Here is a 19,649-nt window from a genome sequence, read left to right as displayed (position 1 = left end):
CATTGGGGAGTGATAATTTCCCTATATTTACTGTAAATACCTGGGTTTGGATTTATATTGGGGACAGGAGGCCACTTTTAGGAGGTGGAATTTTGGTAAATTCAGAGAAGTTTAAGCTTTCAGTGATGAACGTTTGTCAGGGTTGAATGTTGAGGATGATGTGGATTTATGTAATGAAAGGTTATGCCATGTTATTCAGCAAAATGTAGCCCTTTATTATTTAAGATTATTAATGATATTTCTCTGAAATATTTACTGAGGTGGGTAAATCACTAGATGAAGATAATGGAGCTTATTGATTTAGAGGTAGAAAGGCAAATAGTTGGGGATTTCTGTAGCTAAATCACAAATTATGTGTTTTACAAAGAGGACCAATAAACCCTCACTTGATTTAAAAGTATATGGTCAAACTCTTGAAGAAGCATCAGTGGTGAGATTTCTTGGCATGTGGCTGGATAATAAGCAAATATGGAAACACCACATCAGTAAAATAATTGACAAATATAAAGGAGCATTAAATATCCTCAGGTGAATATGTGGGTACTCTTGGGTGCTACACAAAAATCTCTGTTGACCATTTATATTTGTTTAATTAAATCTGTACTTGATTATGCCTGTGCGACTTATGGATCAGCTTTATCTTCAAATTTAAAAATGTTTAAATGTGATACAATCACGGGCTTTAAGATTGTGTTGTGGTGCAGTAAGGTTGTCTCCTGTTTTGGCCTCACTGGTTGAAATAGGACAATTACCCTCACCCTTTCACACTTGCGAAAGATGATGTTAACGTACTGAATTAATTTGAGGGGGCAAAGAAATGGTCATCTTGATAAAGGTGTGTTGGAGGACTACTGAGAATGTCTGAAGAATGCTTTTAGTTTTGGGTGGCTGGGTTCTTATCACACTAGGACTGTAGGTTTACCAAATTATGCAGTATGTCTGACTGTAGCTTTCTTGGTAATCCCACCCTGGTTTTTCCCAATAACTTTAGTTGATTTGATGCTACATGATTTAATGAGGTCTAAGTATTCTGTTATGCCTGAGAGTCTGTTGTTTCATAAATATATTAAGGAAAATTATCATGGTCTGTTAACCATTTTTACGGATGGATCAAAAGATAATTTAACTGGGAATTTTGGTGTGGCTGATTTTGTGCCTGAATTACAGGTAACAATATAAAAAAGTTTTACTAACCATTTATCAGTATATACAGCCATCATTTTAGGCTTACAGTGGATGGAGGAAATTTGTCCATGCAAAGTTGTAATTTGTTCAGATTCTTTTTCGATTTTGATTAGTCTTAAAATAGGTCATTCCAGCAGTAGGTCAGATTTACTGCTGGAAGCTCTTCAAACTTTATTTCATATTCAAAGAAATGGTTTGCATGTCTACTTCTTGTGGATCCCTGCACATAGAGGTGTTGAGGGGAACAAGCAGGCTGATTGTTTAGCTAAAAAAAGCTCTTAAAACTTCAACAGTGTAAAGCGTACAAGGTTGAAAGAAATCAAATGCAGGCCTCATTACAATATTAGTCAGTTGTTAATTTTAATATAAATCTTTATTAAGTTATGGGAGTGACTTTAATTTAATTCACAGTATTGTCTTTCAATGTTTACAATCTATAGGGCTTTTTGGGGTAATTTAGCTTTCACTGGAAAGTAGTAAGGGTTTAATTTCCCAGTTCTCTACACCAGTCCTGATGGTAGTTACCAACACAGGCTACCACTGTCTACATCCTCTCCTTGCCCTGCACCTACCATTCACACCTCCACATACCAACTGCTATTGTCCTGATATTCACTTCCCCCAGACCCCACCTTCCACCAATTCCCTAGTCATCATGGACATACCTTCACTACTGAGCAGGTGGGGAAACTCGGACATGGCAAAGCATTGGGACCGGACGGTGTGAGCCCCAGGGTCCTGAAGGAGAGTGCTGAGCAGCTGTGTGGAGTTCTCCAGCGCACTTTCAGTCTGAGTCTCAGTATGGAAATGGTCCCGACTGTGTGGAAAACGTCATGTGTGGTCCCAGTACCCGAGAAGGGCTGGCCGAAAGTCTTGAATGACTACTGTCTAGTGGCCCTGACCTCACACATCATGAGGACCCAAGAGAGGCTGGTCCCGGCTCACCTCTGATCCCTGGTCAGATCAGCCCTCGATCCCCTACTTTTTGCTTACCAGGAGCACATTGTTGTTGACAATGCTGTCATCTACCTGCTAAACAGAGCCTACTCCCATTTGGATAAGCAGGGCAGCACTGTGACGATCATGTTTTGTGATTTCTGATGTGCCTTTAATACCATACAGCCCTCATTGCTATGGGAAAAGCTCCATTCAATGCAGGTTGGCACTTACATTGACTGGCAGACCACAGGCTTCAGAACTGAGTGTCAGACGTGGCTATAAGCAACACTGGGGCCCCACAGGGGACTGTATTGGCTCCCCTCCTGTTTACCCAGTATACCTCAGACTTTAGGTACAACGCAGAGCCATGTCATCTGCAGAAATCCTCTGATGACTCAGCAATAGTTGGGTGTGCAAAGGGAGGACAGGAGGATGAATACAGGACCCTGATGGAGGACTTTGTCAAATGGTGCAAGCTAATCATTTGTAGCTCAACATCAGTAGGCAAAGGAGATGGTGATGGACTTTAGGAAGTGTAAGCCTGCACTGCTCCCTGTTACTATTGATGGTGAGGACGTGGATGTGGTGAGGACCTACAAGTACCTGGGGTGCAGCTGGATGACAGACTTGAGTGGAGCACCAACACAGAGTCTGTGTGCAGAAGGGCCAGTCATTTCTCCTTCCCGAGGTCCTTTGGAGTTTGTCAGGCTGTCCTTCACATATCCTATGTGGTGGTGTGCTGGGGCATTGACATCAACATGGGTGATGCCAACAAGCTCAATAAACTGATTAGAAAGTCTGGCTCTGTTACAGGGGTCAAACTGGACTCACTGGAGGCTGTGGCAGAACAAAGGACCCTACAGAAAATCCTGGCAATTCCGGACAATGTTTCTCATTCTCTGTCTGCCTCCTTGGCTGAACAGAGGAGCACTTTCAGTAACGGACTGCGTTGCTTCTTATGTGGGCATTCTTACCTGCGACCAGTAGTCAATCTTTTGCTAGGGAAGTGTTGATCCCTCCTGTTGTGGAAACTTTTAAAAATTCTTTCTTACTTCCCTTATACTTGGGTAGCTGTGCATTTGTGAGATTGGGATCAATAAAGAATCTTATCGATGTTTTTTTTCTGACCTTTAATGGCGGTTAGCAATCCAACTTAAAGGTGCATTGCTGCCACCAACAGGCCTGGTGTGTCGCGTAGAGAACTGCGAAATAAAACCCTTACAATTTAGTTTAGCTTTTCAATGAAAGCTAAATTACCCCCCAATTAAATTAAATTAATTCCCATAACTTAATAAAGTTTTAAAATAAAAACTAATAACCGCCAGATTGTCATGAAGCCTGCATTTGATTTCCTTCAACCTTATACGGTCACACTGTAATAGTACGTGTTCAACTGTTTTCATAATAACAAAACCTACACACCCCGCAGTGATGTTTTCCATTAAGGGATAATTAAATGTAGTATCCCTAATTCTAAGCCGAGTCAATATAATTCCTTCCCTCATCAATCGAACAGTTTGATGTATACAAAGTGTCTCCCCTTTATGCCCAACATCCTACAAGTTTTGCCATAACCCCATAATTCTTAGCCTTACCAACCCCTTAGCTTCTGATTTGCTGAGTGAAGTTCTGTAGGCACTGTTGAACTTTTAGCAGCTTTTTTAGCGGAACAATCAACCCGCTCAATTTCCTCAACACCTCTATGTGCAGGGACCCATAAAGAAGAAAACATATAAAGCCATACTTAGAATATGAAATAATATTTGATAAATTTCTGAGAAAAGATTAAGTTTTTAATCTGAGATTGAAAACGAGCAAACTCCGCGTTCAAAACAAACTTTCCAGCTATTCTGCACATGCTCGCCCTCAGTTGTCGATCATTCCCATTTCCCTGGCTGCCCTGCTGTTGCCTTTGAATAAATTTATAGAGATTTTTCTAGAAAGTGAGTAATTAGATGGATAACTTTATAAGGAATCCCAATGCTTTATCCCAATTATTAATTGTAGTAACAGCAATAAAATGTTTCGACCGGCGGGGTCCTCTTCGCGGCGCATCCAACCTTGTGCCGGGGAAGGTGCGTCCCGCGTGTGCGTGACAGCGCAACCAGCCAATTATCAGACAAGCGGGTCTCGGCGCGGCCCAATGCGAGAGTGCCGAAGGAGGCAGCAGGTTGGGTTGCGCAGCCGCACGGGGCCTGTGGGTCGAGGTGATTGACAGGTGGGAGGCCTGCGGCAGGGTCGGCGAGTGTGGCGGTCGGCCTGCGTCGTTCCTCGGGCGCCGAGACAGCCAGGTACGGGCGTGGGCTGCAGCTCGCTTCGCACTCAAGGGCAGCCTTGCGCACCTTTTTCATCAAGAATTTCTTGCATTGCCTCACATTCGTTTTTATCAATGAAAATATTGGCTGAAAGTAACTACACGTTTTATGCAAAAGTTCTGTGTGCAGTCGTCGTGATTTTAACTTTTATGTTTTGTTTCCAGCCGAGCCCCGGCCGTTTGCACTATGTTGACTGCGAAGAGACCAGCCTTACTGCTCAATTCTGCCCGCACCAAGCCGTTCAGTGGGCTCTCCTCTTACTGCTTGCAGTCCGCTTGCTCTCCTTGGCGTGAGGCCAAGCAGCTGGCTGCATGGAAGAGGCAGGTGGGCAGTGTCCTGCGGTGGGCGCTGGGTTTCCTGCGGGAAGGCTTGAACGCCGGCGGTGGTACCCGAGCCGTGGCCCCGGGCGGTGAGAGGCAGAAGATGGTGTCCATCCTGGCCAGCCAGTGTAGCTATGTGACGGGGCAGAGACTGAGGAGGGCGCAGCAGATCGGGCAGCTGTACAGCAACCTCTACTCGGAGAGGTCCCGCAGGAGCCTCTTCACCAATTTGTGGCGCAAGTTCCAAAGCCGCCACTCGGGCTCCGGCAAACTCCTGGTGGCTTTTGCCGCAGTTTTCATGTGGGACGACGAGAGGATCCGTGACGAGGAAATGCAGAGGTAGGCCTGCTTTATATATATCACAGTGAAATGTGTCCCTTTAACGACCAACAGCACCGAAGGATATGCTGGGGACAGCCCGCAAGCGGCGCACATTCCGGCACTGACACCAACTATCATCCACGCTTGTATTTACCACAAGCAGCAAAAACAATGCAGAACAAGATAACACTCTTGCAGACATTTGGCTTCCAACCTCAAGTCTTTGGTCTGGACTCCCAGGCCTGCAGACATTTGGCCTCCAGCCTCTTCTCTGGCCCAGACTTCCAGATGCAGGTATTTAGACCTGAGGGACATCTTGTACACAAAATGCTGGGTTTGTGGAACGTAGAAGCAGTGGTAAAGGCCAGTACACTAACAACATTTGAAAGGCATTCTGACAGGTAGATGGGTAAGAAAAGTTGCGAGGGATATGGGTCAAGCATAGCCTTGGGTCCCACACCACCAGGTTCAGGAACAGTTATTACCCCTCAACCATCAGATCCCACAGCGCCAGGCTCAGGAACAGTTATTACCCCTTAACCATCAGATCCCACAGCGCCAGGTTCAGGGATATTTATTACCCCTCAACCATCAGGTCGCACACCACCAGGTTCAGGAACAGTTATCACCCCTCAACCATCAGGTCCCACACCACCAGGTTCAGGACCAGTTATTACCCCTCAACCATCAGGTCCCACACCACCAGGCTCAGGAACAGTTATTACCCCTCAACCATCAGATCCCACAGCGCCAGGTTCAGGGATATTTATTACCCCTCAACCATCAGGTCCCACACCACCAGGTTCAGGAACAGTTATTAACCATCAGGTTCAAGAACAGTTATTACCTTACTAATGTAGATAACTTCACTTACTTCATCATTGAGCTGATTCCACAACCTATGGAACACACACAAAATGCTGGAGGGACTCAGCAGGCCAGGCAGCATCTATAGAAAAGGGTACACTTGACATTTCAGGCCGAGACTCTTGGGCAGGACAATCTATGGGCTCACTTTCAAGGACTCCAGAGCTCATGTTTGTTGTGACTGTGAATGAAGTCACCAGAGAGGGACTGAAGCTAGTGGATATAAAAGCTTTTATTCAGCAAAAACAAGCAGCAGGCATCATATTCAAGGCACTCTTGGGAGAAGAGGCCTGTCTGATCCAATATTACATGATTTTTTTAATATGCTAAGGATAACAGCAGGACAGTTGTTTTCACACACCACCACCTCCACATCCACACTCCAGGCACTCAAAATTAATGTCCATCAGCATTCTCGCTCTCTCTGGATTCATGCGTGTGCAGACGTCAAGTGAATGGGTGTTCCTGATTTGCAGTCAACCCCGGTCTGCTGTGTGAGGAAGACTATTGTTCTGAGCTACATTTTAAATTCAATCTACAATCCACATTCAGATCTGAAGATTGGTTGCTGTTGAAATTAATATTTGCTGTATTTCCTAAGTCCAGATTACATTGTAACAATGTTCTTGCTTGTTTGTCTGTTTAGTTATTTTTATTTTTTTGTGAGTCTTTGTAGTTTTTCATTGATGCTATTGTGTTTCTTTGTTCTAAGATCATAAGACCATAAGATATGGAAGCAGAATTAGGCCATTTGACCCATCGAATCTGCACTGCTATTTCGTCATGAATGATCTATTTTCAAAGGTTTGGAAGGTACATTTAAAGTTAGAGAAGTGGATACAATATACATCCTGAAATACTTTTTCTTCACAACCATCCACAAAAACAGAGGAATGCCCCCAAAGAATGAATGGCAGTTAAATGTTAGATCCCCAGAGTTCCCCCCAGCTCCCCCCCATCCACGTGTAAGCAGCAGCAAAGCAACGATCCCCTTCCCTCACCAGCAAAAAAAAGCATTGACGCCCCCCCCCCCCACCACCACCACCACCGAGCACTCAAGTGTGTAGCAAAGCATCAATAAAGACACAGGCTTGCAGTACCCCAAAGACATTTGTTCACAATATACCGCAGGTGCCCTCTCTCCCTAATAAGGGAAAAAGAGGTGTCTGTTTCACAGCGAGAGGGGAGGCATAACAAATAACTCGCTGATTTACGATGTTAAAAGTCCGTTGCGTCGCTTTTTCCCAGAGAACTCGTGTCTCTGGGAATGCAGCCAGCTTGCTGCTTTCGATCGTCCATCTCTAATGACAAGCCAATTTCCTGCAGCAGCACCAACCTCGTCGGCCTGCCTCCAGAGCCACGAAATCCCGGAACTCTGGAAGGCAAGCTGATTTTCCAGGCCGTGTCCTTGGTATATTGAATAACGGACAGTCGTTATTCCCCGAGAGCGGGTCCCATTCCCACAAAGAACCAAAGTCAGCATGTAACTCCAGTTCAGGGTCTTCAAAAGAATTCTGAAAGGAGGAAAATAGATTAAAGATAGAAATAGAGCTGTTTCTGAAGATGTAAGCAAAGAAATCGCTATTAGGAGCTGTTGTCTCCTAAACTCCACCCACAAGCATTGCTCTTTTTCCTCTCAGCCCCAATCTCCTGCCTTCTTCCTGTATCCCTTCATGCCCTGACCAATGAAGAGTTCTGTGAATGCCCACAAAAAATGAATCTCAAGGTCGTATGCGGTGACATATATGTATTTTGATAATTTCTTTGGATTTTGAGGTAGACAATGAGATCATCATGGGCAAGTTGGGTTGAAGTGTCAATTCCATGCTGTACAGCTTTAAATACAAAAACAGAAAATGCTCGAGTAAAGCTCAGCACGCCAGACCGCATCTGTGGTGGCATGGTAGCACAACGCTTTACATTACCGGTGAGCCGGGTTCAATTCCCATCGTTACCTGCAAAGGTACTCTCCTCGTGACTGTGCAGGTTACCTCCAGGTGTTCCCGTTTCCTCCCACAGCCCAAAAAAAAGTACGGGTTAGTAAGTTAATTGGGCATTGTAAATTGTTCCGTGATTAGGTTCCCTTTAATTAATTATTACACGTGTAGTTACTCCACCCACTACCCCCCACCACTACTTTATCATTTGTCAGTCACCTTATGTGCAGATACTCTGAACTTAACATCACGTGCTGTCAATCTATCTGCAGTATATAAGCTACCTTCTGTATTTATATTGTTTTAATTATTTGTTATTGCAGCAGCAGTACATTACAATACATAAAAACTAAATAACAGTAAGAAGTGTGTGTAAGATTAATAAGTAATGCAAAAAGTTCTTGGGTTCAGTGTCCATTCAGAAATCTGGCAGAGGGGAAGGAGCTGTTCCTGCATTGTTGAGTGTGTGCCTTCAAGCTTCTGTACATCCTCCTTGATTATAACAGTGAGAACAAGGCAAGACCTGGGTGATGGGGTCCTTAATGATGAATGCTGCCTTTTTGAGGCATCGCTCTTTGAAGATGTCCTGGATACTACAGTGGCTGGTGCCCGTGATGGAGCTGACTTAGTTCACAACTTTCTGCAGCTTATTTTAATATGGTGCAGTAACCCACCCACCCCCACATCAGACAGTGATGGATCCAGTCGGACTGCTCTTCACGGTACATCTGTAGAAATTTGCAAGTGTTTTTGGTGACATACCAAATCTACTCAAACTCCTAATGAAATATAGCCTCTGTTAGGCCTTCTTTGTAGCTGCATCGATATGTTGGGACCAGGGTAAATCCTCAGAGATATTGACACCCAGGAACTTTAAATTGCTCACCCTTTCCACTTCTGATCCCTCTGAGGACTGGTGTGTGTTCCCTCTTACCCTTTCTGAAGGCTACAATCAGTTGTTTGGTCTTACTGATGTTGGGTGCAGGGTTGTTGCTGTGACACCATTCAACTAGCTGATGTATTGCACCTGTTTGCCCTCTCCTCACCATCTGACGTTCTGCCAGCAATAGTTGTATCTTCTACAAATTTATAGCTGGCTTTTGAGCTGTGCCTAGCCACACAGTCATGGGTGAGGAGAGAGTAGAGCAGTGAGGAGCACCAGTGAGGTGGAGATGTTATTTCTCATCTGCACTGATTGTGACCTTCTGGTTAGGAAGTTGAGGACCTAGTTGCAGAGGGAGGTACGGAGGCCTAAATTTTGGAGATTTTTGATCAGAACTGTTCTTTGTCTTTTTTTTTGTGCTACGTTGGATCAGGAGTAACAATTATTTTGCTCTCTACACTTAAGTACTGGAAATGACAGAAACCAATATTGAATCTTGAATTTCTTTAACTCTGGATTGCTAGCATCACTTATCTCAGCAGTCACTCAGGGCATCTTCCCACAGGAATGTTCCTTATGATTGGTATATTGCTTTTTTAAATGTTGTCACACGTTCTGAGGTACAGTTTTGCCTGCCATCCACATGGGTGATTTTATCCCAACAGTGCATCGAGGTAGCACGGAGAAAATGCAGGATAGAGTCACAGAGAAAGCTCGATGCAGGCAGACAAGGTTGCAAAGTTGTAATGGGGCAGATTGAGTTTGCCTTGATCACTCCCTCTTTCTAAGACAAACATCGCATCCATGGCTACAAGGGCAGCCCGGTAGCGTAACAGTTAGCGTAGTGCTTTTTGGTGCCCGCCAGTACGATCTGGTTTCCAATTGCATCTCTATCTGCCAGTAGTTTGTATGTTTTCCTCCAGGACTCCCGGTTTGCTCCCACATTCTGAAGTTGGGGTTTGTACGTTGTGGGCATACGATGTTGGTGCTGGAAGTGTGGTGACACGTAGTAGAAAAATGCAGCAGGCCCTTTGGCCCATTTTGTCTGTGCCAATCCATTTAAACGGCTTACTCAGATGAACTTGAGGGCTGCCCCCAGTGCATCCTTGGCCATTGTTGTTCACTGATACACTTAATGCTGCATTTCTGTGTATATTTCTATGTACGAGTGGTAAGTAAAACTAATTTTTATTTCGTATACCAGTCCTTAGTCGTGTATATTGTACCATTTCTGTCTTATCAGTTTGCTGTGAAATGTGAATTCACCTATTGTCCTCTCAGAAGAATTTAAACCTGTGATAATTAACCAGTAATGCAGTAAGGTGTTTTGATGGGAGTAATTTTGGTTTAATTAGCATTTTGAAAGGCTGGGAAAGCAACTTCACTCTAATGTTATTAACATTTGTAAAGGCTTTTAAATATGAGTCCAGACTTGATGGATTATAAGATCATAAGATATAGGAGCAGAATTAGGCCATTTGGCTCCACCATTTCATCATGGCTGGTCCATTTTTCCTTTCAGCCCCAATTTGCCTTTTCCCTATTAGTCATAGAAAATAGGTGCAGGAGTAGGCCATTCAGCCCTTCGAGCCTGCACCGCCATTCAGTATGATCATAGCTGATCATCCAACTGAGAACCCTGTTTCTGCCTTCCATACCCCCGATCCCTTTAGCCACAAGGGCCATATCCCCTTAAATATAGCCAATGAACCGGCCTCAACTGTTTCCCGTGACAGAGAATTCCACAGATTCACCACTCTCTGTGTGAAGAAGTTTTTCCTCATCTGGGTCCTAAAAGGCTTCCCCTTTATCCTTAAACCATGACCCCTCGTTCTGGACTTCCCCAACATTGGAAACAATCTTCCTGCATCTAGCCTGTCCAATCCCTTTAGAATTTTATACATTTCAATAAGATCCCCTCTCAATCTTCTAAATTCCAGTGAGTATAAGCCTAGTTGATCCAGTCTTTCTTCTTATGAAAGTCCTGCCATCCCAGGAATCAATCTGGTGAACCTTCTCTGTACTCCCTCTATGGCAAGAATGTCTTTCCTCAGATTAGGGGACCAAAACGGCACACAATATTCTAGGTGTGGTCTCACCACCAAGGCCTTGTACAACTGCAGTAGAACCTCCCTGCTCCTGTACTCAAATCCTTTTGCTATGAATGCCAACATACCATTTGCCTTTTTCACCACCTGCTGTACCTGCATGCCCACCTTCAATGACTGGTGTACAATGACACCCAGGTTTCGTTGCATCTCCCCTTTTCCTAATCGGCCACTGTTCAGATAATAATCTGTTTTCCTGTTCTTGCAACCAAAGTGGATAACCTCACATTTATCCACATTAAATTGCATCTGCCATGAATTTGCCCACTCACCTAACCTATCCAAGTCACCCTGCATCCTCTTAGCATCCTCCTCACAGCTAACACCGCCGCCCAGCTTCGTGTCATCCACAAACTTGGAGATGCTGCATTTAATTCCCTCGTCTAAATCATTAATATATATAGTAAACAACTGGGGTCCCAGCACTGAGCCTTGCAGTACCCTACTAGCCACTGCCTGCCATTCTGAAAAGGTCCCATTTACTCCCACTCTTTGCTTCCTGTCTGCCAACCAATTCGCTATCCACATCAATACCATACCCCTAATACCGTGTGCTTTAAGTTTGCACACTAATCTCCCGTGTGGGACCTTGTCAAAAGCTTTTTGAAAATCTAAATATACCACATCCACTGGCTGTCTCCTATCCACTCTACTAGTTACATCGTCAAAAAATTCTATAAGATGTAACTGACTAATTAATCATGCTCTGACTAATCAAGAATCTATCAATCTCTGCTTTAAATACACACAATAGCTTAGTATACACAGTGTCTCTGGTAACTAGTTCCACAGATTCACCACTCCGGCTGAAGAAATTGCTCCTTGTGTCTGTTCTAAAATGATGCCCCTGTAGTCTGAGGCAGTGTCCTCTGGTTTTAGACTCTCCCTCCATGGAGAAACATCCTCTTCACATTCACAATATTAAGGCCTTTCACTATTTGATAGGATTCAGTGAGGTCACCAGTTGTTTTTCTGAATTTCAGTGAGTAGAGGCCCAGAGCCATCAAACAAACGCGTTTCACGTGACAAGCCTTTCAAACCCGGAATCATTTTCAAGAACCTCCTTTCAACACTCTGCAATGTCAGTGCATCCTTAGATGAGGGGCCCGAAACGGCTCTCAATGTTCCAAGTGAGGCCTCACTTGTATCCTTGCTTTTATAATCTAGTCCTCTCAAAATGAATGCCAACGTTGCAGTTGCCATTCAGCGTTCACCTCAACATGGGACTACCTTAGTGGCTCCAGCTCTGGATATTTCCTCAGGGTTTACTCTCAAAGCCTTCCCCGTGTGTGGTATAATCACAAGGCCGCAGAGATCAGAGTTTTCCTTCCACGAGATGATCTGCCGACCACAGCGGATGAGCCCTGTTGTGTATGTGGCCTGTTTACACAACTATGTTATTAATAAAAACACTGGAGACGGGAAGTAAGTTTCATGGTAGAGTCCGAACTTGACACACACTTACAGATCAATGCACGCCTAATAGCGCATGCAGTGGTGTGTTACTAAAACATAAAGTAGTCCCTTATTATAATGTAGGCTATACGGTACGAGCCCCATCAGCCCAAAGCGACTGGTTTTAAGTAACCCACATTTCCTCCTTCTGTCAGTAGAAACGGTTCCGCTGGGCTTAGTTGCTAAGGCATGTGAAGTCCAGGAGCTGGACTTGGTTGTCAGTGGCTGTTTGAGATGCATGCTATTGGGAGCTTTTAGGGAGTGGGAGCTTATCCGCACTACCACTCCCGGCTGTTAACGAGCTTAAGAAACCTGTCGTCTAACCAGTACCTTGTATTATCCTTACCTCCTTACTTTTATGTGCCAGTCCTCTGGAGATGAATGTCAACATTGCATTTGCCTCCCTGGCTACCCACTAAGTGCTGCTGAAGGGTTTTGGCCCAAAATGTTGACTGTATTCTTTTACATAGGTGCTGGCTGGCCTGCTGAGTTCCTCCAACACTTTGTGTGTTGCTTGGATTTCCAGCATCTGCAGAATTTCTCTTGTTTAATCGCTCAACCTGCAAGTTAAACTTCAAGGAATCCTGCACAAGGACTTCCATTTGCTCCTCTGATTTCTGAATTTGTTCCCTGTTTGGTTCTGGTTTTCTGCATTAATTACTCATAAGATGTAGTCTGATCTTCATCTAAGTCACAAACACAATCTGCCTAAGCTAGTAACACAAGTAATTGTACTCTTCATGTCTTCATTCAACACATTATTTAATCATTCACAGTCCAGGCTGGAAAAAGTATGTGAACCCCTGTATATAATAACTAGTAGAACCTCCTTTATCAGCAATAACCTGCACCAAACTTTTCCTGTAGCTGCAAGATCAGACAAGAGAAAGCTCAAAGAATGTAACCAGCCGCTTAGAGAAATTTAGCTTCGTGGCTGGATTCTGTGCTGTTAGTGCAGTTTTACTAAAGTGACCTTTGGGAACAAGAAAAAAGCTCCAAGATAAAATAGAAACAGAATATTAGCTTTGTAGCTGGCCAGGCCTGAGAGCTGAACTGTGACATGAAGGCAGGTGCAGAGTCATGTTGATGGGAGGGGAGGAGTGAAGAGGGCAGGAGATGAGGAAGGGGCAGTTAGGAGAGGGAGGGTAAGGTAATGTTATGTTTTGTAACTTCAGAACATTAAACTAATTCAAAGGAAGACACAGGACTGAAATATAACGATAATTTCATGTTTACTTCACATTTTTGCATATAACCCATAATTATTAGTGAATATTAAATTATTCTATTCAAACTTGATGTAATTGCTGTGGATGTCTGTATAGCTGTATTGTTCTATTAATATATTATGTATATAGTTGCGATGCACTCTACTGAGTTGGAGTTTACAGCTAAGTGGGGGGGGAGTGTTGTACAGTTGTATGAAAAGGTTTGTGAACCCTTTGCAGTTATCCTGTGATCTGAATTAATTGCTCGTAAAATGAGGTCTGATCTTCATCTGAGTCGCAATAATAGACAAACACAATCTGCCTAAACTAATGTGGCCTCAGTTGGTCGTGGTCGACCATGGGTACTGCGCCTCTGGTAGTCACTGGTTTGTCGAACAGCATCGACTGTGGCTATTGAGGCTGATGCTGGAACGGCAGGCTCTGCCACAGTTGCTGCATGTGTAGGGCGTTGTGGAATTGTTGTGCTCTCCCTTTAACTCTAGGCTCCTTCAGGTGACAGATTGCTACATTAACATTCTCCTGTAAAGCGTCTTGGTTCAATTTTGAATTAATTGTTTCCTCAATGATTGCAAGCTGTCCAGGCCCTGAGGCAGCAAAGCAGCCCCAAACCAAGATGCTCCTTCCACCATGCTTCCCAGTTGGTATGAGGTTTTGGTGTTGGTGCATAGTCCCCTTTTTCCTCCAGACAGCGGTGTGCATTTCTGTCAAAAAGTTCAACTTTTGTCTCATCTGTCCTCAAAACATTGTCCCAGAAGCATTGTGGAGCAACCAGGTGGTCTTTTGGAGAGTTGAGAGATGCAGCAATGTTTTCTTTGGAGAGCAGTGGTTTCCTCCATGCTGTCCTTCCACGAACACCATTCTTGTTCAGTGTTTTTCTTACAATGGACACATGAACAGAGATTTTAGCAAGTTCCAGAGATTTCTGCTGTTACCCTTGGGTTCTTTTTCACCTCCTTCAGCATTGCACGTTGTACTCTTGGTGTGATCCTTGCAGGAAGCCCAGTCCTAGAGAGAGTAGCAACAGTACTGAATTTCCTCTATTTGTAGACAATTTCTCTTATAGACTGATGAACACTCCAGTCTTTGAAAATGCTTTTGTAGCTTTTTCCAGCTTTATGCATCTCTAGAATTCTTTTAAGGTCTTCTGAAAGTTGTTTTGATCGAGGCATAGTGCACGTAAACAGATCTTTCTTGAGAAGAGTAGGTTCTGTCAGAACCGGACAGTGTCTTTTTTCATAGGACTGGGCACCTCTACAACCCACATCTGTAATCTCATCTCATTGATCGAAACATCTGACTCCAATTAGCTTTTGTAGAAGACATTACCCCAAAGGTTCATGTACTTTTTTTGAATCTAGACTGTGATTGTTTAAATGTGTACTCAGTATTGACGAGAAGCACAATTGTTTGTGTGTTATTAGCTTAGGCTGTTTGTCTATTGAAGATCAGGCCACATTTTGAGTAATTAATGCAGAAAACCAGGTAACTGCAAAGAGTTCACAAACTTCTTACAACTGTATATTAATATTTCAACTGTATTTGAGTAATTGTGTATATTTTTAAGCATTCTTCAATTAAATAACTAATGATCGGTTATATGTGAATTGCATATGTCATCACCCTACCCTGTGATAAGTGCATGCCTCATTTAAAGTAAAGAATTGTAGCGGTGTTTTTTGGTCGACACCGGTGCCGAGATCAGCGTCTTACCTCCGACGAGTTACGACACCCGCAACAGGGCACCGGGTCCCCCCCGAGGGCCCGTGAACGGCAGCACAGTAAGGACCTATGGCACCCGTCAAGTGCAGCTACAGTTCGGCTCCAGCCAGTTCACATGGGACTTCACACCGCTTCTGGGTGTGGATTTTTTGCGGTCTCACAGCCTACTGGTCGACCTGCCCAGGAAGAGACTGGTCCATGCCGAGACCTCTCAGACGTTCTCCCTGGGTGCAGCCCAGTTGCCAGCCCCTCACCTCGACTCCATCACGCTGTCCGACAACGACTTCACCAGGGTCCTGGCGGATTTCCCATCGGTTCTGGCACCGCAGTTCATGGCAGCCATGCCCCGACACGGCGTACAGCACCACATCCCGACTCAGGGACCACCCCTCCATGCCTGTGCTCGGCAGCTTCCCCCAGACAAGCTCCGACTGGCGAAGGAGGAGTTCAAGAGGATGGAGGAATTGGGGATCATCCGGTGGTCCGATAGCCCTTGGGCCTCCCCCCTGCACATGGTGCCCAAAGCAACAGGGGGCTAGAGACCGTGCGGCGACTACTGCAGGCTGAATGAGGCTACCACATCGGACCGCTACCCTGTGCCGCACATTCAGGACTTTGCAGCAAACCTGCATGGCGCACGGATCTTCTCCAAGGTAGACCTCGTCCGAGGGTACCATCAAATCCCGATGCATCCAGACGATGTCCCCAAAATGGCAGTCATCACCCCATTCGATCTTTTCGAGTTCCTCCGCATGCTGTTCGGCCTGAAGAATGCTGCACAGACGTTCCAGCGGTTAATGGAGGCGGTGGGATGCAATCTGGACTTCGGATTCATCTATTTGGACGACATCCTCATAGCCAACAGCAGTCGTCAGGAGCATCTGTCCCACCTCTGTCAACTGTATGCCCGGCTGAGTGACTACGGTCTAACAATCAACCCGGCCAAATGCCAGTTCGGACTCGATACCATTGACTTCCTGGGCCACCTGATTACTAAAGACAGGGCAACCCCTCTGCCCGCTAAGGTAGATGCGGTCTGCCATTTCCCCCGACCCACCACGATCAAAGGCCTTCAGGAATTCGTAGGTATGGTCAATTTCTACCACTGCTTCCTCCCTTCAGCTGCCCGGATCATGCGCCCCCTGTTCGCCCTGCTGTCGGGTCTGGGCAAGGACATCACCTGGGACGAGGAGTCCGCCGCCGCTTTCGTTCAAACGAAGGAAGCTTTGGCGAATGCCGCGATGCTAGTGCACCCCAGAATGGACGTCCCTACCGCCCTCGCAGTGGACACATCTAACACGGCAGTCGGTGGGGTGTTGGAACAGTTCATCGAGGGTCGCTGGCAACCCCTGGCATTTTTCAGCAAACACCTGCGACCACCTGAGCTCAAATACAGTGCTTTCGACCGGGAACTGTTGGCGCTATACCTGGCAATCCGGCATTTCAGGTACTTCTTAGAAGATAGGCCCTTCACCGTTTTCACGGACCACAAACCGCTTACCTTTGCGTTTACGAAAGCGTCCGATCCCTGGTCGTCCCGCCAGCAGCGCCATCTGTCCTACATCTCTGAATACACGATGGACGTCTGGTACGTCTAGGGTAAGGACAATGTCGTGGCGGATGCGCTCTCTCGCCCTACGGTTCATGCCCTTTCCCAAGGGGTAGACTTTGAGGCACTGGCAGAGGCACAGCAGGCAGATGCGGAGATCCCTAGTTACAGAACCGCAGTCTCCGGTTTGCAGCTCCAGGACCTCACCGTAGGCCCAGGTGAGAGGACCCTACTCTGTGACGTCGCCACCGGCCAGCCCCGTCCCGTCGTCCCGGCACCTTGGCGGTGACATGTTTTCGACTCCATTCATAACTTGGCGCACCCCTCCATCCGGACAACTGTCTGGATGGTTTCCAGCAGGTTTGTTTGGCACGGACTCCGCAAGCAGGTCAGTGAATGGGCCGGAACGTGCATGTACTGCCAAACAGCCAAGGTGCAGCGGCACACCAAAGCTCTGCCGCAGCAGTTCCACCCCACCCACCGGCGTTTCGACCACATTCATGTGGATATCGTGGGCCTCCTACCAGTGTTGCGCGGAGCACGGCACCTCCTGACTATCGTGGACCGGTTCACAAGATGGCCAGAGGTGGTCCCGCTCACCGACACCACCTCCGAATCTTGTGCCCGGGCACTGATCGCCACCTGGGTGTCCCGCTTTGGTGTACCGGCCCACATTGCCTCCGACAGAGGCGCCCAGTTCTCCTCCAGCCTGTGGTCAGCTATGGCCAGCCTTTTGGGGACTCAGCTGCACCACACCACTGCCTACCACCCACAGTTGAACGGACTATTGGAGCGTTTCCACTGTCACCTGAAGTCGGCCCTCATGGCCCGCCTGAGAGGAGCTAACTGTGCGGACAAGCTTCCCTGGGTCCTACTCGGCATCCGCATGGCGCCCAGAGACGATCTGCACGCCTCGTCGGCCAAGTTGGTGTACGGCGCACCCCTGGTCGTCCCTGGGGAGTTCATACCAGCCCCAAGGGGGCAAGAGGAAGAACCCGCAGCAGTCCTGGGCAGACTACGCGAGAGGCTCGGTGACCTGGCCCCCATACCCACTTCACAGCATGGGCAGAACCCGACCTGCGTACCCAAAGACCTGTAGAACTGTAAGTTTGTGTTTGTACGAAGGGGCGGGCATCGGCCACCGCTGCAACGGCCCTATGAGGGGCCACTTACGGTGCTCCGGAACAACGGGTCCACGCTCGTGCTGGACGTTGGGGGGAGAGAGGAGGTTTTCACGGTGGACCGACTCAAACTGGCCCACGTGGACCTGGTGCAACCGGTCGAGTTTCCGGCACCGCGGCGCAGAGGCTGACCTCCCAAACAGGGTCCGGCCCAGACTGTGGACATTGGGGGGTGTGTTGCCGGTTCTGGGGGGGGAGGGGGGGTTATGTGGTGATCCACTTCCTAGCACATTCGAACCGGCTCACAAATAGCCAGCGTGCAGGCACAAAGGCCAAGTCCGCAACAAAGGGAGAAAAGCCTGCGGGGGTTTGTGAGTACGTGTCTCTTGGAGCATCCACGCCCGGGGAGGGCGGGATGAGGGAGGCTTTAAAGCAAGGCTGTGAAGTTCGAATAAAATTATCTTTGACTGCAGTTTACCGACTCCGTGTCGTTATTTTAGAGCTGCGTATGGCACACCGCTACAATTGGTGACCCCGACGGTCCAAACGATTTTGGACTGGAGATGACTGACACCACATCTGTTCATGTGGTTTCGTTGAAACTGCCAAGCTTCTGGACACTACGACCTCACCTATGGTTCCAGCAAGCTGAAGCCCAATTCCACGTTCGGCAGATAACCTCAGAGGACACCCGCTACACAGCGGCCCAGGTCGGGGAGTTCGTACAGTCGCCCCCGGCGGACGGCAAGTACACGGAATTCAAAGCCCTGCTCCTAAGGACTTTTGGACTCTCACGGCGCGAGCGGGTTGCCCTTTACTGCACCTGGATGGCTTGGGAGACAGACCTCCATCGGCTTTAATGAATGAGATGTTGTCTCTGGCCGACGGACATACACCCTGCCTCATGTTTGAGCAGGCATTCCTGGAGCAACTGCCCGAGGACATACGCCTGCTGCTGTCCGACGTGGATTTCAGCGACCCCCGGAAGGTGGCAGCCCGGGCGGACTTGCTGTGGAACGCCAAGAAGGTGAGTGGGGCGTCCATCGCACAGATCACCCGGCCACGCTCCCAGCAGCAAACCAGTCCAGGCCCGGCCGCAGAGCCCGCTAACCCCAGAGGCAGGGGTGGGGAGCCCAACGAACAATGGTGTTTCTACCACCAGTGGTGGGGCACAGAAGCCCGCCGTTGTCGCCTGCCCTGCCAGTTCCCAAGAAATGCCAGGGTCAGCTACCGCTGACGGCTACGGCGGCTGGCCTTCGGGATAGCCTCCTGTATGTGTGGGACCAGAATCACAGAATCACATTTTGGAGTCCCATGTCTTCCTTTGAATTAGTTTGATGTTTTGAAGTTGCAGAACAGAATGGGTAGGGATGAAAAGGAGGGAGTGGGACACAGTGTGGATGAAACCATGGGAGCAGATATAGGCCATTTAGCCCATCGAGTCTACCCTGCAATTTGATCATGACTGAATTGTCCCCGCCAGCATCATTGTCTATCTTCTTCCCATAACCTTTGAGACGATGCTAATCAAGAACCTATTAACCTCTGTTTTAAATGCACCAAATGACTTGGCCTGTCTGGCTGTCTTTGTGAATATGGTGATCCATTGTTTCATAGACTTTGGTCACCTTGTTTATCATGTGAAAGTTTATGTTGCTCAGAACAGTGTGAATTCCGAAAGTGCCTGTTGGTATAATCGGA

The 19,649-nt window shown here is 46.9% G+C and overlaps 1 protein-coding gene across 4 annotated transcripts in view; it reads left to right on the top strand.

The window, feature by feature from the left end:
* stard7 (StAR-related lipid transfer (START) domain containing 7) overlaps positions 1–19,649 on the top strand; it is an 84,045-nt gene that overhangs the window by 38,189 nt on the left and 26,207 nt on the right. For 3 of the 4 annotated variants that reach the window (XM_059963921.1, XM_059963902.1, XM_059963911.1), the window contains one exon: positions 4,604–5,098. In XM_059963921.1, the coding sequence (XP_059819904.1) occupies positions 4,626–5,098 (473 nt within the window). In that variant the 5' untranslated portion in view covers positions 4,604–4,625. Of the gene's footprint in view, positions 1–4,272; positions 4,416–4,603; positions 5,099–19,649 lie in introns of those variants that run through there. The other variant, XM_059963894.1, reaches the window with a different exon arrangement.

This window comes from Hypanus sabinus, chromosome 1 (assembly GCF_030144855.1).
Source record: "Hypanus sabinus isolate sHypSab1 chromosome 1, sHypSab1.hap1, whole genome shotgun sequence".
NCBI classification, from domain to species: domain Eukaryota; kingdom Metazoa; phylum Chordata; class Chondrichthyes; order Myliobatiformes; family Dasyatidae; genus Hypanus; species Hypanus sabinus.
The sequence above is the reverse complement of the archived record's forward strand: the minus strand, read 5'-3'. Positions and strand labels throughout refer to the sequence as shown.